The sequence below is a fragment of the Anabrus simplex genome, chromosome 11 (genome assembly GCF_040414725.1).
Source record: "Anabrus simplex isolate iqAnaSimp1 chromosome 11, ASM4041472v1, whole genome shotgun sequence".
In the NCBI taxonomy this organism is placed as follows: domain Eukaryota; kingdom Metazoa; phylum Arthropoda; class Insecta; order Orthoptera; family Tettigoniidae; genus Anabrus; species Anabrus simplex.
Window position 1 is genome coordinate 2,828,469 of NC_090275.1, and position 23,999 is coordinate 2,852,467.

The window sequence follows — 23,999 nt, forward strand, 5'->3', positions numbered from 1 at the left end:
TCTACATCGTTATCTGGACGTAATTACAGTAAAAACACACATCTAACAATCGGATATGGGGAAGAAGGCTAATATAATCCAAGAAAACAGAGCCAAGGTTGTGCTTATATAGAAATTGGGTGGTCAAACAGAAAAATTACAGAAAAATTACAGAAAAATTGTGAAAAAAATTGAAAATTACAGACTGTAATGTTCGCACAGCAGTGAAACGCAAAGAGGAAACTAGTAGTCATGAAGATCAACCACGCAATGGAAGTCCAAAGAAGACTTCTAAAATTGAGAATAACCGTATTTTAATCCTCAGGAAGCGTGACAGAAGGCGTATAGCGGTAGATATTTGCTCAGAGATAAATAAAACAAGAGAACAACCTGTGTCTGTGACAACAGTGAAAAATAGTCTGCTTGAGGCAGGATTGTCCGGTCGCACAGCAGCACGGAAACCATTGTTGAAAACTGTACACAAGCAGAAAAGGCTATAATGGGCCAAAATGTATGCTAACCCGACCGCTGAACAATGGAAAAGGGTGCTTTGGGCGGATGAATCTAAATTTGAAAAATTTGGTTCCGATCGTCGCCGCCTCGGCAAATGGGTTATGGAATCCTGCATAAATGTGATGGTATGGGGATGTTTTGGAAATAATCAGGTTAGTGATTTGGTGAAAGTCAAGGGAATACTGGAAAAAAACTAATATCACCGTATCCTTTCGCGCAATGCCGTGCCACCTGGAATGAAGCCGACTGGTGAAGGATTTGTTCTATAGCAAGACAATGTTTGGTAGTGTGGAAAAAACACTGAGGAAGAGGACAATAAGGTGCTCGAAACATGTACAGTATATTAGGTGATTTGTTTATTTATTTAGCGTATCATGAATACAATATATACAATATGTACAACCATCCCAAGTTTGTAACTGAAGTTCCATATCAAAAGTTTAGACCCAGAAAAGAGCTTCGCTCGAGACATAGTAAGTCGTCTATGGAGCATCTATAAGCATGCAAAGGAGACTCGAATTCAATGTGCTCCACTGTCTGCTCCTCTTCTCCAGTCACATTGCAGTGATGTCTTCCATCCCCATCTGAAGACAGTGGCTCCACATCTATCTTGGCCGGTCCTAATTCGGTTCAGCGTCCTCCATTGCCGTCTGGGAATGAAAAATCCATATGGGCACTTGCAAGGGTTTTTAATGATGTGATGATGTAACAAGGATTGCTGCTGCCATTGTTCTTTCCAGGCAACCGATATCGAAGGAAGTGTCTTGTAGATTCATAGCAGTAAGCCAAGAAGGGTGTCTAAATTTCAGTCGGTTAGCTGGAGAAGCTGCTATGTCAGAATGCATAGGGAAGTGAGTATTGTTTTCTATTTTCTTCCATAAGTTAAGCAGTGACTGATCATCTTAGGGATGGAGGTGGTATGCGGCTTTGGGTGGAAAGCCAGTGTGTGTTAGTTGGTCGGATGCAACCTGTTATGATACGCATTGCTTGGTTCAGCTGGGCGTCTACTAGTCCAGTGTGAGCACTGTTAAGCCAGGTTGAGCAACAATATTCACCGACGGAATAAGAAAGTGCAAGAGCAGTGGATCTCATGATTTGAGCATTAGCACCCCAGGATGTACCCGCCAGCTTTTGAAGGATGTTATTCCTGGTCTTGTTCTTGGCCGACACATTACAGAGGTAATTCTTGTAGGTCAACGACCTGTCCAGCGCGACTCCCAGGTATTTTGGGTTGCTACCGTACTGTAGATTCTTTCCTCTGAATGATATGGTTGGTTTGTGCCCAGCATTTCTATTCCGCAAGCGGAAGGCAGAAAACCGTTTTCCGAGGATTTGGTCTAAGGTTGCTCTGACAAAAGTAACTGTCTAGAATCTAAGTCTGATGTAAGCATCGACTCAGGTTCATTGAAGCGTTAGTGTTGGGCGACCAATGCAATGTCATCTGTATAGATGAATTTTTTGGATTTGGTTACTGGGAGGTCATAGTACAGGTTGAATAGTAGAGGGGCTAATACAGAGCCCTGAGGAAGTTCACCATTTATCTTCATGTACTTTACTTCTGTAGTCTTCTGAAAAATCTGAAAGTACCTATTACTGAGCATGTTACTGAATAATATGGTGAGTTTCAGGCAAAAAAATAAATATATTTGAGAAGGAGGTTATCTTGCCACACAGTGTCATATGCAGCTATCAGATGTAAGAAGACACCCATGCTTACAATTTTGTTCTCAAAGCCATTTTCAATTTGGGTAACTGGTGCCTGATGAGTGCTATTGTCTGGAAACAAACTTTTCTTGGGTCCTCAGATCCTTTTAAGACAGCTATTAATTTTGTTTTCTTAAAGAGCGAAGGTAGGTTACCTGACTAGTATGTTTGGGAAGAAGTTAGTAAGCCATTTAGCAGCACCTGGTCCAAGATGAAGAAGGAACTCTAGATATATACCATCAGCACCTGCCACTTTCCCAGGTTTTAAGACTTTCTATGGCCTGCTTAGTTTCTGGTGGTTGAAATGGGGCAGAGAATTCAGAGGATTGCAAAGCCAAACATTTCTTTTCCTTCAAGAAGTGCTTTACGTGCCTTCTATGATGCTTTTCAACTGAAATCTTTGAGGTTGAGATCATATGCTTGGCCATGTCATCGAGACTGATGCTTGTTTTTGGTCTAATTTTGCTGTTTGGTGTGTCCAATTTCCTGATCAGTGAATATTTAATTTTAACGACCGCATTTCATTCATTGACTTGGCCCCCAACGGGCGACTTAAACGTACTCTATAGTGTGATGGCAGTAGTACCAGGCCTGTAGCTTAGACCCTTTCCAAAGATGGCCTAGGCCACCACAGCTCAATTTGTAGAGCAACCGACGCGAAATCGAGAGGTTGTGGGTTCGGATCCCACTGGTGTCTGGTTGGCCATTTTTGTTCTGTACTTAACATCTCTTCAACACGTACTAAAAGTACGTAACACGACCTAATGCGTTGAAAGTCTGTTTCGATTCCTGATCAGGTTCCAAACTTCCCTGCTGGAGTCAGTGAAGTCTAGGGACTACAGTTTCTTGCCAAATTCTCCTCTGTTTTCATCTAGGGATTGTAAAAGTTCAGAAGTTGTATCTGGATCACCATTGGCCTCTAATTCTTTGAAGAGCCTTTCACTTCATTCCAGCTGGGAATGTATTGTTTGTGATGTCCTCTTGGGATAATTCCTCTTGCAGCACTTAACTACACTGATGAATCTGCTGTAGTTACTATGGATAGGTCTTATCCATCGCAGGTTGGAGTCGATGTGTTCAGAAAATTAATCCCAATTGGCATTTTTAGAATTCCATCTCTGTTTCGGACAGAAGTGAACGATAGGCACAAGCAATCCAGAGTATGAGGAAATTTGTTGAGCACTGTGCGTTATATGCTGCTAAGTGGATGTTGTGACTGCGTTACAAAACAGAGATCCCTTTGTCCCATCGTGCAGAAGAGAAGGAAGCCTTGTCCTTGGCATCATAGATAAGTTTAAAGTTTTCAGTTCCCATCCAGTCACTGAGCTTTTCCCATTACTGTCGTTCTCCTTATATCCCCATACAGTGTGATGGCTATTGAAGTTCCCTGCAATTATACTTTGATTTTGCCGCGTTGGAATTGGCAGAGATGGCCAGGGAGTTCCAGGAGGTTTACGTTTACTGTCAAATCGCAACTTTGATTGAGGTAGTAAATATTTCATTATCTGAGCAGGGTGGCAAAACTTGATAGTGGGTGATATCGTTCCTCACATAGGTGGCAATCCCGTACTTCACACGATTAATTGCGGACACTAATTTACACCCTGGAATTTTCCCCTCTAGAATGCAGTTGGAGATTATTTTCCATGTAGGTTTCTTGAAGTAGGATGATATGAGTCTGGTGTTGTTTGAGAACCTTTGCTAGGTGTTCACACTTTGCTCTGCTTATGCCCTCGATGTTAAGCTGGCATATTTTCATTCAAGGGCGCATGTTACGAACTCGAGGGCCCTGAAAACGGCCTCTAGGTGTGTTTCTCATCAGTTTTCCTTGACAAAGAGGTCGTATGACAGTTCGGTCTCATCTTATTCTAATGTTGACTTGGGGAACATGTGTAGGGTAATTTAAAAATTTACGGCTGATCTTTAATATCAAATGTGTATTTATTGGAGTAGTGCTTGTAGTCAGTACAGACCATTACAATATCATCCCGCAATGGTTAAGTTAATATCGCCAAAAAGTCACAAGCCCATTGTACTGAAGAGATACTTGCACATACAGCTGTGATCACAGACCAGCGCATGCTTTCAGCCATAAAAAAATATTGCAAGTTGAAGTGTTAAAGACATTTCAAAACTAATTGCCCAATGTATGAATTACATATCTGAATTTGTAACAGAACTTCTCTGGTAGGGACAGAAATTACTACAGTTCGATTTAATAATTAATAATGCCAAGAAAAAGTAGCTCAATATTTTACAGCCCTTTAATTCCATCTAACAATATGGAAACCGAATATCGGAATCTTCAATGAGTTAGAAGTTATTTTAGTAAGGTGAATAACCCCGCCTATTTCTTAATGGATTTGATTGTATTGTGTGACAACTCTTAGAGATTCCTAAGTTTTGCTCCTAATTTTAACTGCACAGTATTATTTTACAACAAGGAAGGATGTTTCCTTATTAAAATAACATAATTAACAATTGTATGTTATACCAAGTTGATTGCAGAGATTTAATTAATTATAATAATCAGCAGCTGGGAGAAAGGATACAAGTAATAATTTAATGCAACAGAAATAAACAAGTACATTTTTCCATTAAAAATTTAACCTTTTCACTCCCAAGTATCTTTCCTGCTTATGCATTCCCCATCCCGGGTTAGTTTGGATAATTTCACACTAGCTGAAATAAGCTAATATTTATTTTATATTTACAAATATTTACAAAGTTTTATGACCAAAAATGAAATTAAAACATTATCCCTTCACATTTTCATCAAAACTTCACTACTGTGTGGTAAATTTCCATGCAGTGGTGTACACAAAGTGAAACACTACACTTGACACATTCATATCTAGTTTGCTTCCTCTTACGGCTTGTCTTATTCGTCCTAGAACACACAACACTTTCTCTGGTAGGCCGTTTCCCGCTCGCTGTAGCTGGTATAGGAGACAGGAAGTCTCATTGGTGGTGGACAGGAAGATGGACAGCCTCCTTTCCTGGTAGTTTCCTGATGGCTGCCAAACTGCTCCAGCATTTGGCGAATGAGGTTCAGTCTGAACTCCTTCAGGGACACGTTTGATCCTGTTACCATCTTCATTATTATACAGGCATTCCTAACGATAATGCCCAGAATATGAAAGAAAAGCTTTTGTACCATTTGATACACTTTCTTCCCGACTCGAAGCTGAGCTGCATATCAGCAAACTCCACTGGTCCCATGTTTTCATTATAATCCACTATCAATTTGGGTTTTAGGGTCTACTTATCACACTTTGTTACGGTCACCATTTCACTGGCATGCATTGTTGAAAGTGTATACACTTCTCTCTTGTCACACCAGCGAATAAATAATTTATCAGTATGATGAACTTCTGTCTCCTTTCTCGAGTTTCTTCTCAACTGGTCCTGGCAAGCCTTGTCTATTTCTTCCCACAGTTCCACATACATTTGTACTTTTCTGGTGGAGTTTCTCACAAAGAAACTGAGACATATACCAATTATCAATGAAAAGCTTATGCCCCTTGTCAAAATATGGCGTCATCAGTGTCAAAACAAGCCTTCCTGATATTCCAGCCTTTTTCAATTCCTCAAAGTCAATTTCTGTACCTTTACCAACATATATGAAAAAATCCAGAAAGTAACCAGTTTCACAGTCAGCTAACACAAAGAGTTTCAAACCAAACCTCGACCTTTTTTGATGGTATGTACTGGAGGAATGACACACTGCCCTTGAAAAGCACTAAAGTTTCATCGATGACCAGGTTTTCAATTGGCACTATCACTTTATTTGGATGCATCAAAGCTGTTATTACTGATCTAATTTTATGTAGCCCATCTCCAGGTGTCATTGTACTGTTGTCATTGAAATGTAGCATTCTTAGAATCATCTGATATCTGTTGCAACACATGACGTTTCCAAATATTGGAGTATTTATGAGAGGATCTAGGCTCCAGTACTCTGCAACACTGGGCTTCCTTACATGACCCATCAACATGGTTAGAGGGGGGGGGGAAACAATCAGTTCAGCCTCATCTACATCGTGCCACGCGTTCATTTGCTGTTGTGAGACATTAGGAGTTGCCTGCACCTTGCGAAAATATTTGTCTCCTTTGATATGTGGGAAAACAAATCCTTTGTAAATAACATAATGAATATTTCGTATTCAGTACAATGTTCATTGAGGTTAAGTTCGTCCCTAATGCCAGACTGGGTTGGGTTAAAATCATGTTTTATTGGTGTAAAATTAGCGTCATTTATCCAGGTTCTACAAGAAACTGTATGTGGTGGCACCATGTGATCAGGCTGGATTTCTAATTCCTCCTCCTCCCCACCTTCAGATAAATCACTGCTATCACTTTCCACAGAATCATTCACTAATATATCTTCACTATCCTCGTAATAGTTAGACTCTTCATAATTACCTAAAACATCACTTTCCTTCAAACTTTGTTTACTAGTGCAGCCATGTTGGGTGACTGAAAAGAGCTGTGTAAGGGTCGAGACTAAATATATGGCGCTAGCGATGTACCAAGATAGCTGTGTTCTTCTCTGAGCATTGTCAGATAATGCCATCTCACGTTCAGCGACAGAACTGGAACATATGACTAAATTCGGCACCGGGAGAGAGCGGGGCATTTGAAATACGGGTTAACTCGTGGTTGGGACAGCGGAAGACACTCGGATGTCCGAGTTAACTCGGGCGTGGGAGTGAAAATGTTAAAATGAGCATTTTCCACCAGAACATGCATTTATGTGCACTATCAAACACGTGTCTAAATATTTGTGAAGGTGCGACTAGCAAAGTGTATCATTACTGCACACCGTTAAATGCATTTTTTTTTTTTCTAAGAACATCATAAAATCCTAGGCTCTATTAATAAGATATTATCTGAATGGATGAAAACCATAACGGTATAAGTGACATTTTTAAAAAAATGAGTAAGTGTAGGATGTAACTCCGGGAGGATGTTTCCTTTCACCAGCAAAGAGATAAAAGTGATAGCGGTAATATTCTGCGCTCTACTGATGGGTGGTATAACTACAAATGGCATGCTTTATATGAGTGGTGACGATGTTTAAATGCCTTTTTCTCTGAATGACCAAAATGCTACTTTTACCGTTATGGTTTCCATCCATTCATCTGAGGTAACAACCACTTGAAAACAGCTCTAATCTGCTGTATTAAACTTGTTCAAGACAATAACTTACCTGATGGAAGTCTACAGCCTCCTCTAATCGTTTCCTCCTGAAAGCGACAAGTCCCAACAGATGACTCCACATATCCAAGATTTCCTGTAATCTTTCCTGGATGCGATCTGCACCAAAATGTTGTTGGCGAACCAACTCGTCTCCCACCGCAACCACAGACATAAGCTGCACCTCGTGGCTACCAATTTCGTTCTCCAGAGCCTGTTGACAGATTGAACATATCAAAATAATGAAGTATAAAACATCTAGAGCTTTCAAGAGTTATAAGAATAAATACCCCAACCATCAGCTGGAAGTACAGTTAGTTTGTTGCCTTAACCACTGCTTTACCTTGCACAGGTCTTATGGCGACAAAGAAATAGGAAAGGCCCAGGAGTAGGATGGAAGCGGCCGTGGCTTTAATCAAGGTACAGACCCAACATTTGCCAGGTGTGAAAATGGGAAACTATGGACTGACAACTGTGGGTTTCAAACCAACTACCTCCACAATGCAAGCGGACAGCTAACAGCACGGCTAATTGTTCAATGACTGTTACATCAATGCTATATACAGTAATGCTGCAAGAAGTGCACTGATATACCGTAACTAACGCTTAGTCAAACCTGATTTTTTTTTTTCTTTTCTTTTTTCTTTCTGTATTAAGCAGTAACGGGGCAATTTTTCAATAGCAGGAACCTTGAGTTTCCAAATTCGGCCGTTTACAAGTGTAATTTTTTGTTTTCTTTGGAGGAAGTGACAGCTGACTGACACACCTTTACTGCCGGCAATAAGCACAGTTTAATGTAAAGAAGGAAAATAATAGTGGCAATGTTTCCAACTTCGTTGTTTTATGTTCCATAGAGTTATTACCTAATATTATTAGACATAATGTAGCTTTTGGGTTTCTGCCGTGTCAAATTTTTACACTTCGTGGAAACTTTGCTCTACGTCTTCAGAAGAACTTGTCTGCGCTTGAGGAAGGCATCTCTAATAACGACAGTTTGAATTTGAGAATACTTCACTATGAATCAAAATTATTAGTAGATATTACTAATAGTATCAGTAAACTGTTTCATAGAAAACATGGCTAATAAAGGTTATACATATTATCGGGATTATTTCTATGGGAGTATTCTGACTCTTAATCCTAGTGAAACCAACGTGAGTGTATTTGAATATTTTGATGTAGCATTGTGAAGATCAGTGAAACGGCTTGCTGATTCAAAACAGTGAGAAGGAGCGAGTGGATATTCACCGAGCAAGAAATTTTAGACCTATACTAGTATGGAACAATGATCAGAATACAAGAGATTTAGGTTATATTTCAGAACATTTGAGTATGTCCTTGATAAGATTGGTAACATTTTAGAATGTGTCACTGCAAGGACTGAACCACTGATCTCAGAACAACACTCCATTCATTAGGTAATGGTTTACAGTATCTGTGCGTTTCTGATATGCATGGTATTTAAAAAGCGACAGTCTGCAGAATTGTGTATTGATTTGCAACTGCGATAGATGACACCCTTGTTCAGGCTGGGGACAGCTGCCACGTTCACTGAACTTGATGGAACATTGATCAATATTGATGCATCAAGTGCACACGAACCAACATTTGTTGATAATTCCCCGAACGTAATGCTCATATTTAGAATTCTACCATGTTTGTGTAAACTGGTAGCGTAGGCAATGCTAGGTTTCTAAGGGTAAGTTGCTAGAATAATAATAAGAGCCAGTGACTGGAGACCTTTCGCTGGTGCAATTCTGTTCGGAGACTCTTCTATCCTTAAAAATCTTGGCCCTCACCACCTGTAATCCAAAATTTTGCTAGTCCATCTCAACAGTAATTTTTCACTTCCTTTACCCATTGTCCTATGTATTAAAATCAGAACAACTAAAATATCAACCGAGCCTATCAGACAGCCAGTTTTAGTCGAGCGCAGGCCTACTGCAAGGAATAAACACAAAACAAGAACATGTGGAACAAACTAGTGAGTGTAGACATTTTATTAGTCGTCGTATAAACAGCATCTGGTTAAGTAAGGAGTTCTAATACAATAAGGTAATATTGGTTTTATAAAACACAAGCCAATCCAGTAAATTTTAGCAGAAAAAGTTGACGGAATATTTTTTTGAATTACTTCTTGTTAATTAGAGGTTAGTATTTGGTAGCTGCCCAAAACACAACCAAAGCCCTAACTTTCATAGCTAAGAAATTATGAATGTTTCTATAACAAATGTACTGCATTTTTAGGAAAAGGGACTTAACAGTTTTAGCATAAAACTATGAAATTTCAGCCAGCACTAGACAGATTCATACCTTGTGCTTGGAGAGCAGCAAGTTGATGGTGGTGAGATCGTGACCAATATCTCCCGTAGATACAATTTGCTCCTTCTCCTTGATCCAGTTCTCCTCGTCAGCCATGTCCCAATAAAACTGCCACAGCTTGCGACTCTCCTCCAAGCGTGCCCGACGCTCTACAGCAAGTTTCACGAGCTCTGCATATGCATCCTGTAAGAGTCCAATGCAAAGGGAATTAAAATCCTACCAGACTGAGAAAAATTCAGCTTCCAACAGCTGTTTATTTCACATGAACTGAAACACTCACACAGAAAAAACTAAATGAAATTAAATCATAACGATTATGCTGAACAGATCAAGTGCAGTTCAACACAAACTGGACTTCAGTAATGTACAGTGTTATTCAGCCAAGTTGTCTACCTCAAATATCTTTTGATCTGTTAAAGATATAAACATGTTATCGACTATACTAATTTCACCCAACAGAACTCAATTGAGCGACAAGTTAACTGGTGCTTATTTTGCAAATACAATGAGTATTTTTGGAGATATTAAAGGGTTTCGTATGTGTAGGCATTAGACAAAAAGCGATATGCCATGCGCGACTCGCAGCTTCTTGACAAACACCCATAGACCTACCAAAACCATTTTTTGACAGGCTCTTCATTTCCCTGCATGATGGAAGTGACTGAAAAGGGGAACAATGAGAATGTTTCTACACATAAAAGTACCTGAACAATATTGCATAAACAGCAGGGTATGCCAACATACCATTTAAAGTTTAGAACTTCGTCCTGGGTCTGTACGGAACTGAAAATAACAAAAAGCAATATAAATTGCAAAAGGTCCACCTTCAATGCCTTCAAGCACAATCATTTCCTGTATTTTATCTAATTAGTGATTTTATAAGTGTAAAGGGTTATGTATTGTATTTTATATTGTGAATTTATTTTTTAATATTTGCCCTATTCTAAGATCGGCTGATGACGTCTAACAACGTCGAAACCAATACTGAGTAACCAAATTAAATGTTGCAATTCAAACTGAACAACATAATTATTTTGTATTGAAAAGGTGGACCTTTTGCTATTTATATTGCTTTCTGTTATGCTAACATACCAGCCGTAATTTATTCTCAACCCGACCACTGTCTACTGTAAGTACATCAATGTTGGCTAAGGAGGACCAACAAGCCTACCAATTTTTGCATCCATATTTTCCAATGACCACATCATTCATTGGATTTTGAAGTTTATTTCATGTATTATTGAGAAGCAATTGCAGTCTTACAATTTAACTGTGTCATCAATTAAACAAATGCTGTATATCACACTGATGTTTTACAGGGGCCTGCTCGAGATAAGGGTGGCACACACATCACACAAGGTAGCAGTCTGAACTGAACTTGCTCTTAGTTCTTGGACAGACATACCTCAAGCTGCTGCACACGTTCTACGATGATTGTAGGATCGCAAGGCCGGTAACCTTCAGTGGTTTCCTGGTCCAAGAACCGTTGAGATTGTTGTACTACGGCTTTGACACGCTCTCCCAGAACGTTGATGTCTGCCTCCACCAGCGAGTGTTTCTGGAGTAGATCTTCCACGCCCATCAAATGCTTTCCGTAGTCGTCTGACAAGAGACGCATCTTCAGCTCCTCCATGGAATCCAGGATGTACAACATCTCTTGGAAGTTCTGCTGCAACTGCAAGGACAGTTCCAGGCGCATGCGACGCGCTCTAAGCAGTTCTAGCAAGTAGTTCCACAACCGCAGGACATTGTCTTTCCTGGAGAGAAGAGAAAATCAGAGGCATACAATTAATTCCACATCATGCCGTCATTCCAAGGATTCTGTTTCAATACTCATTTCATAGTTCCATACCACCATACTGGTCCAAATATATGAACATTTTGAATTCCATTAAACATCTATATATTCACATCCCCAACCTATGAAATATGTGCAATTAAAAAATGAAATCAAAGTCTACAATGTGTTAGCTATATCAACAACAAGAACAGTAAGCGAATCAATTTTCAAGTCCTCATGAAATATACAGTAAAAGGCGTCAGTCCGCTCGGTCTAATCTCAAGAACAACTAGATGGGATTTGATGCAGTTTTCACCATTCTATTAAGCATTTCTTGACAAAGTGTTATGTATAGAAACATTTATCTATGACCAAAGGCAGCAGAGCAGTAACTTATTTTGGCAATTTCGCTTCTGCTGCCTAAACCTATTACAATACATCTATAATGCAGGGGTACGAATTGTCTAGAACAAAAATTTCTACAAAAACTTCCACAGCAGCATATATCTATCTTTAACACAACCCACTTAATTGATTTTATGTTACAGTTTCCAGTTTAAAAAAAAATCCCAACATCAACTTAAATGAAATCACAGACAAAACAAACATTCTCTTCAATACAGCCATTCCCATTCTAAAAGACACATTTAAAAAGAATCAACAGACACAAACAGACACAAACCCACACAAAACCCAAAAGAGACACCCCACTCCCTCCAGAGGCTGCTTCCCCCTCCCCACCACCTCTCAATCTGACGACGTACACACAACAGTGTGCAGCACACTCCCGACTATACTTGAAGAAATTTCCAGCCCACACGTAACACACACTCTATAGCACACAAACCATTTAGCACGCACTATCAGTTATTCTAATTCCTACTTCCTTTTTCCTTCTCAGATTTTTGAATTTACCTGAGCATAAATGCAAGTATGAAGAGGGGAGCCCTACCCACTTTCTTTAATTTCAAAGTTTCATACATAGCATGATATGCCTCAACAAGGATCCTGAAAGCTAGCATATATCAGCAACAACAAACACAAAGAATGAACATAGTACCTGTTAAACAAGCTACAGAACCTCAGCCTACTACGTTCTCCACAAAATTGCGGCCCAACAATGCACCTTCATTGTATCCATACAACAGTTGGACATAATGCTGGCATACTGTATAGACACCAAAACCTCAGTGATCCTTCATTCTATAAGAACTACTGTACATTTACAACCTCAGCTATACAATTTTTGGAATATGTGGCATTCAAGGGACTCCAGCATGCCAAAGCCCTTCATTGTACCATATGTATATATGTATCTTGTTTGACGTAATGTTGGCAACAGTATAGATTTTTGAATGGGACTCGAACAAGTCAAAGCCCTATAATTGTACCATATGTGTATATCTTAACAGAAGTATTATATTAGAATAAGACATTCTTGTTTAATTAGTTTTTAGCAATGTTTTATGTACAATCGCTATTAAGCAGGTTCACCAACAGCTGATTACCTATTTACAGGTCGAAACCAGTATTGTTTTAATGTAAATAATTTTACACATTTTGTAAATAAAGTATTGATTCGGTGGAAAACTCATCCTTCATACTTGTGTTCTTAAATTATCAGTACGGACAATGAAGCTGATAGATTGATGGCCGGTTTCTGAAATGAAAGTTATCTGTAGATGGGTAGTTACCAGTGACTTAACATGGTGATACGTTTAAAATGAGTTTCCGAAACAACAGTTATCCGCTTCTTCACAGTTATCTCCCCAAAGACTGGTAACTGCAGCTAGTGCTGTAGTTACCTCTATGTTAGAGCTTATTCCAACAAATACCGCTATGAGGCGCCACTCCATACCGTTTCGTACAAGGTCTTATATTACTTTCGTAAACATCAGAAAGTGATAATGAAGTGGTTATAATATATTTACAGTCATTCTTTGTAGTTTTAATGTGCTTGGGTGTGCTGGACTCTACAATATTTTGGTTAGTACGTTTACTTCCACGTTATCACTGGCTTTAGTCACTGATTACACTTGTATGGTGTCATCTGTCCCACCTGTTTAGGTTATAATCTCCTCGGAGCATGACGCCTCTACTGTAGATATATCTTCCAATACGGGAAATGAATCGTCAAATAAAATAGAACTCGAGTCTAACGGATTTTCAGCAGGCTCTAATTGATCTTTCAGTGCAGCTATAATGTTAAGATCTCTCTCTTTCGTCATGCTTTGAATCACGAGTCCCACCAACAGTTACCGTAGTGAACACAATCTGAAATTTGTACCGGTATGCATTCAATATTAACCTGCTGAATAATAAATATCGATTTTTCATTGCTTTTTTTAATGCTATTATATCCTTTAACCGGTGACATGAGGTCTCGGACTCCTAATAAACATAAAACATCTGGACTTCTTTAATTAAAAGTCTTGCAGGGAGCTGTAGTTTGTCACCTTATCTGTTTCAACACACTTCACACTCCGAGTCAGGGTTAGCTCGCTACGTTCGATTGAAGTTCTCAAGTGGACTTCACGTTGGCAGTTACGAGAGTATTTTTGTCAATGCATGTTGCGTGGTCAGTGTAAAAAAACACGGCAACAGTTGCAGCGAGAACAGATGGATATAGCACTATCATTGCAGAACTTCAGTGTCGGAATGATAGGTTCCAAAGTGTGCGGCAAGTTTTCATTTATGCGATTATTTTCGTTTATGCTTGTTCTGTTCTGGATCAATGAAAAGCGATCCGGTTGACGACAACGTTCAAGGTGAAATTTAAGACGATGTCTGCATACGGTCAATAAGAAAGAAGAGGAAGTAATATATACCTCTCCGAAGACCTTAAAAAGTAGTTAGTGGGACGTAAAGCAAATAACATTATTTTAATATATACCTAATTTTTGCAGATCGTACGTATTTTCATATTGTGAGAGATTATTACATCCAGAATCAGACTGATTGACATGACTGTGTACGTATTTGCCAACCATTTTTCATTGTAGGAAACTTCTGCTAGTAAAAGTAACTAGATATTACCAAAATAACCCTAAAACATTTGCGTAGAGACATCTATCGGAGTACGAGAGGTACTAAACATTTCGATAACTGTACTGTTTATTACCACGGCTTATAAATCTGGATTTAAGTTTCTGGAAACTCGTTAAAGTTAACAGCACAGTTAAAGTTACAAGCGCTTTTAGGTAACTTGCAGGTAACTGTGGTGTACCAGAAACCGGCCATAAGAGAGGTGATCTTTATCAAAATAAATTGTTTATTCCCTTCAACTAACGTAGATTAAAATTTCATTTACTAACTTTTATGTATAGTTTCGGAGATACTTTCATTTTTTCTTGCGCAATCTCCATTATAAAATATGGAAATGTAAATGATGAGCATCAGAGTATGCAAGAAGATTACGAACCAGCGGGAGAGCCTCTAACCCAAGCCTTCGCCGGCAGCTCACATTAACAGAGTTGATAAGAGGTGCATCAGTATGCTGAAATTAATATGGAGCGTGACAAACTATACGGAAGGTACATAAAGTGACAACACCATCAAGCCTGATAATAGCACTAACAGTCTGTGGAAGTTTCAAGTCTAAGATAAGAACTGATGAATGAATGAACGACTTACCTTGCATTTATTCTATCGATGTCGTGGTAGTTCTCGGCCTCCAGCTCCTGAGACACAGCAACCACTGCCTGCACACGTTCCTCATAGGCAAAAATATCAGTCTCAATAGCTTCATGTTTCTTGGCTGCAGCCTCCACGGCAGCAAGATCGAAGCCGAAGTTGTCCTGAGACACAAGACGCTGGTTCTCGCTCAACCAAGTCTCTCGCATGCTCGCCTTGCGGTTGAATCGAGCAGCCAACTGATCAAGCTTCTCCTGACGGATTAGTTCCTCACGAAGAGCCAGCTCCCTGAGAAGTTATAAACCAAACTTTAATTCATCTTTTATAAACTGCTACAGATGTCTGGTTTTCAACCTCTTCTGTTCATAGCAATGTCTGTCTAACTTCAAATGAACAGCAACATGACAGATTCATGAAGATCGAGAACAGCTATTTAGCAGGCAAAGTGCACTGTCAAGATATTAATCACTATTTTTATTATTTAAATCATGAACTGATTTTTTTTAATTCACATGCATACTGAAGTAGGAAAATAGGAAAAAATTATTTCTCAATTTATGACAGCCACTGTGTTGGGACCTGTCAGCAGGTGTGGAAAATGTACACACTCACCTTTCATGTTCAGCCTTTTCCAGTCTTTCCCATGCCTTGTTGATGTCCGAGATCATTTTACCTTCCTTGGGCATGTAAGGCTTTTGATTATTGGCCCTCATCCGTGACTGCAATGTGAAGAGTAGAACCTCCAAATTGCCCTTCTCAACAAACCTGGAAGAAAAAGAAGAAAATCTATAATTATGCAATACTTCATTACACAGAAACAAGAACCTTACGAAGAGAAACTTCAATTCACTTGTTCCTGTTACAATAAGAAAGCATGAAATCTTGGAAGAGCTGCAAACACTCAACATTCCAGTTGGAAAGCTGCTGAAGTCTTGGAATGAGACTGCCAACGGAAATGAAGTTTGCCAGATTCTCTTGGCGTCACCCACTTGGTATTTGACATTTCTTTTGGTGAAAGGTTAAAAGCAAAAAAAAAGAAAGAGCACAGTGTGGACTTTTAAACTGAGCACTGATCAATGTGTAGGTAAAAATGGCAATTGTCAAGAGAGAATAGCAAAACGTTTCTATAAGGCACAGGATCCAACTCACAAAACGTACCCTCTGCATTAACAAAGCAAGTGAGTAATGGAAAGGAAAAAGCAATAAATGAAGTCATTCATAGAGACAGGTACACACAATAGGATAAAGAACTGTGCGAAGAGGAGAGAAAGACAAATGAGGAAACATACAGAGACAAAGTACATTCTCTCTCCTCTACATCAATTTCTTCCCTGCTCCTACAAAGCTTCTCGGCTTCATCACCCTTCATTACGGGGACATACCGACAGATCTTTTTATCTTGATGTCAGAAGAGTAGGATAAAGCAGAAAAAGAGAAAAATGATTACAGCTGGAAGAGTTAGCAACACAGGATGAATGCAGAAAAAATGGGATTGACGAGAGAAAGCCTATGAATGTAAATATATGAAGATTCTCCATACACTGACCTGTGGTTGTACTTGTCCTTTCTGTTCTGTTTTTCCACAAGTTTTTTCCAAGCAAGTACCAATATATTTTGTCTTCAATAGAACACATTTTGAAAATAGTTTGGATTCTCCACAATAGTTACCACCATTGATGCCTTCATCACAGAACGGTGATGCCTGTGATGAAAGCCATGCCTGTACTATTCCTATGAGACAGTCATCAAAACAACTGCCACCAAGGGACTTCTCCAGGTGAAAGAAAAGATAGGAAAACAATTTGCACCATGAGGACTGTAGGGGTGGTCTGCCATTATTCCCAACCAAATTCATAGCATCACACAACAGCCATCCTTGATTGTCGCATTCTGAGGCAAAATCCCAGTGGCGTGCACTGAACCCCATCTACTCCAGCGCTGCTGGGGTATATATATATTTATTGAACGAATCAACGACTTCCCGCAATTATGGGTTGCCACAATGGACAAAGTAAAGCATATCAGGATAGAGAAAGTTTTTATCACATAGAAATATAGTGATAATACGGATTTCTTAGATTATGGAGGTCCGAACAGGTGAGATTTCAGGATTTGTACAGATCCACGTATGGTGGTGGTAACTATTCTTTCAATGCTGTTCATGGGCAGGTCAAACTTTTTCCAGAATTCTACGAACAAGGCAGGTATTGTGCCACGAGCACCAATCATTAGGCCGATAATCTCTACTTCATTCAGCTGGTATTTATTTTTGTAGAACGGAATGGTGGGCGCGTAGATGTTCTGCTTTTCAAGATGAACTTCAGTACACTGGCAGACATGGTGCTCGAATCGGATGGTCGGATCGATAATGAAGCCTTTCGTGTAGTTATCTTTAAAGGCAATTATGTCAATTCGTCTTGTGCTCCCTGTCGTAGACAAACCGTGGACTACTTCATATACACTAAAGTTTTTGCTATGGAGTTCTTCTGCAATCAGTGATCTTATCTTGTGGTGACGCGAGTTTCTCAGTACTTCGCCGTAGGGGCAAGAACCCAGGACGTGAGCCAGTGTTTCTCTCCGACGCATCTGCGACAGAGGTTTCCGTCCTGAGTTCTGCCCGGGATAGTTCGTACTGCAGAAACATTCGATGTCATCTTGATTGCCTCTCGCCATTCGCTACAAGAAAGTCCCTGGTGATGCCTAATCCAATTATTGGCCGGTGTGTACTCTTTATACAACTCTACACCGATCCCCTTCTGAGGCAAAGAGCACCAAGTTGTCATTTCACGACTTCTTATTCCTTAGAACGCTGTTTATAAAGTTTAAAAAACTTTAAACATATACGCCAAGCTAAGTACAACTGTCTCAACAATCCGCTCGCTCCACCGCAGTTCAGCTTCTCCAGCGAGCTGAGTTTCCTTGCCGGCGCGGAAGAGAGCCCCCAAGCAAAATTTAAGTTGCTTGGCTGAGGCATACACTTTAAGTTTCCTTGTCCTGGGAGTGGGACGGAGCTGTGGGCCCTCCTGACAAATTTACAGTGAGAGGCCAGCTAGCTTGGGAAAGGTATGTTAGTTTTATTACTTGACACTACATGTTCAGCGCCACACACTAGAGATAGGAAAAATATTAACATGTGAACAGTATAGCCACTTGCACATCGTCTTCCCAATAAAAATAGAGCAAGTTTATGAAATGAATTTTAATATAGAAGAATATAATTTATTCTTGGATTTCGGCATATAAAGTTTCACGAAGTTTTACAATATTTAAAATTCTTCCACCATTTTGATACTTTTAAATATTGTAAAATTTAGTGATTAAATTTTGATACGGAAAATGAAGTTGATTACTTGCAATATATAAAGTTTTTCGAGCAATTCATTGATGGCACGTGTAGAGTATCGAAATCAACTTTCAACCTATTAGGTCGTGTTACGTAAATTTAGTACGTGATATGTTAAGTACAGAACAAAAATGGCCAACCAGACACCAGTGGGATCCGAACCCCCAACCTCCCAATTTCGCGTCTTGTGTACACTGAACATTCCAATCAATTCCTTCACTATACCAGTCACTGCACCCTCTTTTTTTTTTTTTTTTTTTTTTGTGTGTGTGTGTGTGTGTGTGTGTGTGTGTGTGTGGCAAGTTCCTATCTTTTTAAACACAAATGTGGTGGCTACATATTTAGACACTAACCTATAAGCGGTTTTAAAGAAATGTAAACAATTGTTTTTTGAAAGGCCGTAAGTTTCTTTATTTATTCGTACTTCCCTTATTTTTAATAAGAAAAGTGATTTAGAAACATGTTACAGGAAGCAACATTATGAAAGCTCCTAGCTACCAAACAAAGCATTTCGAGACATAGATTCCCCTCATGAAAATTGTTTATTAATCCCGTTAGTCAGCTGAGTGTTGTTGTAGTAAAGAGGAACTTACTTGGGTGGTTTCTCCACAGTGCGATACGTGTTGAACTGTGACAGCTGCGACTGGACTCCAGCCAGAGAGTTAGCAAAGTCCCGCTCTCCCAGAGCATCAATGGTGGCTTCGATCCAGCGCAGGAGGTCGCTGGTCAGACCCTCGTACTCCTGCACCATGCGATCGTTCTCCATGGCGATGCCTACCACCTTGCCAATTCTCTTGCCCTGCACAGTCTCCTGCTTCATCTTGCTGAAGTAATGATAGTAGGTGACCACATACGTGATTATCGACTTCTCGTCAGGGTGCTCCACGTAGATGTCTGCAAATGTAATTACAACCTAATAGAAACACAATTACTTGTTACTAGAAACTCTTAGCAGACAATAGGAAAGCTTCTGAAAAAAATGAATGCCTGTCAGATCTTGCTACTTCTCTGGTTTATAGATTAGAGTAACAGACTGTCAGCCCGGAGTCACTGGGTTCAATACTCTGCTCCAACTTGGTCTGGCAACTTAATTTCTAACTGAAAATGACTGCTGAACACAGCCAGAATACAGATGATAAACCATGGTGGACAGTCAAAGGAAAGTCAGAAAGAGCAAGGTTTACCCTGGCCGAGAATAACGCCACAAAATTTGAAACCTGTGCATCTTGAAGTTTTTGCCCATCCAACTAGGGAGGAGACTGAAGCATTCTGAGGAGATGTACACTAATTCAGATTCAAACCAATGAACTGCCCGGATTCAAACCAATGAACTGCCCAACTGATCTTTCTCTCTAACTGAATTGAATTCCATTGTGCTGGTGGTGCCAACCTTCAGTAGGCTACATTCCCGCTCTTTCCATGAACATGAAAGTTTGAGTTTCATAGCAACTGGTCAATCAGAAGTGAGCTGAAGACTCATGCGACTTCTTGATGAGAAGCATTTTTGATCATGATGATAAAATAGTACTGATTAGTGGTTACAGTATCATCTGTATACAAAAGAGGGAGACTCAGAAACATAGCAAGTTTTCTGTATGCAAATGTTCTGTCACAAAATCTGAATCAAAAGAGCAAGGTCATTTTAGTGGAAAGATTACATCCAACCAGGCAGTACATGACTTCCCATGTGGGCAAGCTCAACGATGTGAGAAAACTGCTAGCCAAATACAACTACCTTCATATACGCCAAACCTTGGTAGCGCTTCAGAATAACAGATGAGTAGCACAATTGAAGACTTGAAATAAAGAAGGCTTTAAGTGCCAAAATAATAGTTTTGAGGAAAATGAGTTTAAAGTATAGAAGGCACTGGTGTGGAGCATACAGCATGCCATCTGTTGATTGATATTGTTACTACACTATCATTCGTGGCAGCTCAAGCCTTTTATACGTTGTTAGGCTTGGCGTGTAGATTATCTCTGAATGTGTAACTTTGGCGCTTAGAGCCTTATTTATTTCAGGTCTTCAATTATTGTTGTGAAGACCACAAAGAAGTGGACTTAATCATTTGAATCTTGCTCATCTATTTTTGAGTAAAATAAATATTTTAAAACTTGTATTTTTATAATCTAAATCACAAAATTTTCTACAATGCACATTAATATTTTGTGAGATGAAATATTTTACAATTTGTATTCACAAACAATTTTACAAACAACATTTCCAGTAATAAATAGGTTTTTTTGAGTTTCCTGAAAAATGACAAACTATGATAAAGCAAGTCTTAAATTTAATTGGGCAATTAAGTTCCATGAAATAAATATCATCAAATAGGCATTTCACAAGTCATGTAAGGAAGATCAGGAGCCAATTTGTCAAAAGTTACCTTCAGCATCGAGAAGCTTTGTGAGACCCAGTTTGTCCTCTGCAACATTAAATGCATTGTTGAGGTTGTAAATCGCATTAGACTTAGACAGTTTATCGAACTGGATCAAGTCAGGTCGATGTTTATGGATGATGGCGTTAAAAGCCAGACCATCACGCCACGAAGTGGTGAAATTACGGACATTCACGTTGTGGTAACCAGCCGTCTTCATCTGACACCACAGCAGAAGAGCATCCTTGGCCGATTTAGTTTCTTGATTGTCAGTTTCTTCTATCGTAATGTCTTGAATCTAGAAGAAAAAACAAAAAATTTCATATCATGCTGCACAATGGAAATGTAGCAAATAGTGAAGGGTTGCTCAAGAAATCTTTACTCAGCTGTACCATTAACAAGCGCGAAATAAATTTTAGGGGTTGTATTAAGGATGCATTGTCTCCGCTTACGTTTATAATTGTTATGGATGAAAGGAAACAAAGGCAAGATATGGAAATATCATTGTTTGCAGGTGACAGTGATCTGGGGAGTCTACAATACAGAAGTGCAAAACCAAATGACATTGAGTGATGTGGTATGAAAATCAGTGTGGAGAAGAACAAAACAGTGGTGATAAGGGAAAGAGAAGGAAAAGGAATCCCCAGTACCCAGTTTATGTGGTGGATAGCCAGAAGGAACGGGCATAAAGTAGTTCAGACGATTATGTTGAAGACTATTTTCTCTTTAGGGTCATGCGAGAGTGAAACCTCAACAGACAATGACAATGCCGATAGTGACTGAGAAAAGAGTGATATATTCGCTTTGTAAGATTATTTCCTTCGTTACGGGAAACTGAATCTAACAGCAACGCGAGATCTTCTACATGGTGAGAAGAAATTTAATTTTCTCACGGTTTATCTGTTCGAGCATTGACATTTTTATCTTGTAGCCTTATCCTAAATGTGTTGTGCATTATTGATCTTACGTGAATCATGTATGTTGCTACAGAGAATAACCGATTATTGACTTATATTCCAGTATTTACATTTCTGTTCGTGTTGTGTATCGTAAATCAGCTGTTTGTATTCGTGGCAGTTTGACACCACCGGCTGACTTCCGGCTAACTGTCAAGTCGAAACTCATAAAAACGGAACTATAGACACAGAGTACAGGACAGTGAGATGAAGTTCCTAAGGAATACAAGAGGAGAGAGAGAGAGAGAGAGAGAGAGAGAGAGAGAGAGAGAGAGAGAGAGAAATGTTGACATCAGAAAAGAGATAGGGGCAGAAAGTGAGTGATATGATGGAGAAGAATTGAGATAGTTTGGACATGTTACAAGGATGGAGGAGGGAAGGATACCAAAACAAGTCTTGGAGACTAAGAAGGAAAGAAGGTAAGAGGGAGGCACAGAACAAGATGGATGGACTGACAAGAATAAGAAAAAGAAGATTGCAGTGGAATGCAGTTACTGAAGAGAGGACAGAGTCAACACCCCAACCTGGGAGGAGCTGTCAAAGTCTCTCAAAAATTATTGTAGTGTATTACAGTATCCTATTAGAAAAAAGTGTGTGTTTTCTATTACTGTGAAATATTTGTGTAGTATAGTATCTCCAGTAACTCTTACTAGCATTCTGTTGTAGTAATTAGGGTAGACTTAACTGCAATTTAGAACTGTGTAATTCCTGTGTAATTAACAGCAATTTTCATCCTGTTAGGGTGTTATAGGAATAAAAAAATCTTAAAACTAAGGAGTATTGTAGTGTAGCAGTAGCCTATATTAATTACCTAATTGTTGTGTGATCTTTGTGAACTATCCTAGACAATATTTCTTTCCCTTCATTTTTATTTTGCACAGAATAATTTCTCTTATTCTCCCTTTTCTTTTCATTATTCAGTAAAGAATGGCTAAGGAGTGAAAGTGTAGGAACTGTGGATGTGGCCAGGCATTAAGGAGTATGAGGAAGGAGTTGGGAGAGTTTGAGGGAGATAATTAGGATTCTCTCAGAGGACAGGAAGGAAAGTAGGTCTCCCTCAAATAATGTACAGGATACAGTAAGTGTAAAAGAGGGCTGGGGAGGAAAGGGGGAAATTGTACAAGACAGGTGATCTAATATTTTAAGGAGAAGGAGATTGCAGACTAAGGGCTTCATTCAGGATCAGAATTCAGGACAGGTGTCGGTGAGAAATCTGTAAGGTCACTGCAGGCAGTTTCCGTAGCAGGGATAAAAAGGGGATTCTGGGCCAGGGGTAATGAGCAAGATGGCCACAATACATGGGCTCTTATGGGCCTAACTCCTAGGACCTGGGCTAGGGGCTACTGCGCAAGATGACGGCTATACATATGCTCTTATGGAGAAAGCTAGCCCAGGGACTACTGCACAAGATGGCGACTATACATAGGCTCTCATGGCCTCTTCCTCCTCCGAAGGGACACAGCCGCCCTCCTCCTCCTTATCATCCGTACAGCAAAAGGGCACCTCCTCCTAGCAAAAGGGCTCCTCTGTATGGCAAAAGAGCTCTTCCTCCTGGCAAAGGGGTAAAAGGGCTCCTTGCTAAGTGCGAAAATCAGAAACTACGGAAACCAAAATGGTACATATAAACGATAAGATATCTATTAGGTTCAACCTTTTCAATACTAATTAGGTACGTGTTTATGTTAGTATTGAAAAGGCTGAACCTAATAGATTTCTTATCGTTTATCTCAGTTCAATACGGAAACATTAATGAAGTTCATATCTTTAAATGGTACATATAAGTTTGGAAATGTGTTTAGAAGGGTTATAGGGAGGTACATTCAGGGAAACGGGGTGGCCTAGGGAATGGTGATAAGGGAACAGGGAACTGGAAATCAAGTAGGGACATAAAAATGCTAGTGCTCAACTGTAGAAGTATTGTAAAGAAAGGAATAAAATTAAGTAATTTAATAGATATATACTTGCCAGATATTATAACAGGAGTTGAATCATGGCTGAGAAATGATATGGATGCAGAAATTTTTTCACGGAACTGGTGTGTATTGTAGAGAAAGGACAGGAATGGTAGGAGGGGCAGTATTCATTCTGGTGAAAGAAGAATTCGTAAGCTACAAAAAGGTTAAAGATGACAAACATGAAATTCTAGGTGTAAGGTTCATCTCTCAAAGATAATACGCAAGTTGATGTCTTCGGAG

At 39.4% G+C, this 23,999-nt stretch overlaps 1 protein-coding gene across 11 annotated transcripts in view; it reads right to left on the reverse strand.

The window, feature by feature from the left end:
* Positions 1 to 23,999, reverse strand: part of beta-Spec (spectrin beta chain) — a 636,597-nt gene that overhangs the window by 265,921 nt on the left and 346,677 nt on the right. For all 11 annotated transcript variants that reach the window (XM_067155517.2, XM_067155514.2, XM_067155515.2 and 8 more), the window contains 7 exons: positions 20,858 to 21,146; positions 19,067 to 19,367; positions 15,743 to 15,895; positions 15,131 to 15,418; positions 11,123 to 11,474; positions 9,709 to 9,900; positions 7,409 to 7,609 (listed from right to left, as the gene is read on the reverse strand). In XM_067155517.2, coding sequence (XP_067011618.1) covers positions 7,409 to 7,609; positions 9,709 to 9,900; positions 11,123 to 11,474; positions 15,131 to 15,418; positions 15,743 to 15,895; positions 19,067 to 19,367; positions 20,858 to 21,146 — 1,776 coding nt within the window. The remainder of the gene's footprint in view (positions 1 to 7,408; positions 7,610 to 9,708; positions 9,901 to 11,122; positions 11,475 to 15,130; positions 15,419 to 15,742; positions 15,896 to 19,066; positions 19,368 to 20,857; positions 21,147 to 23,999) is intronic.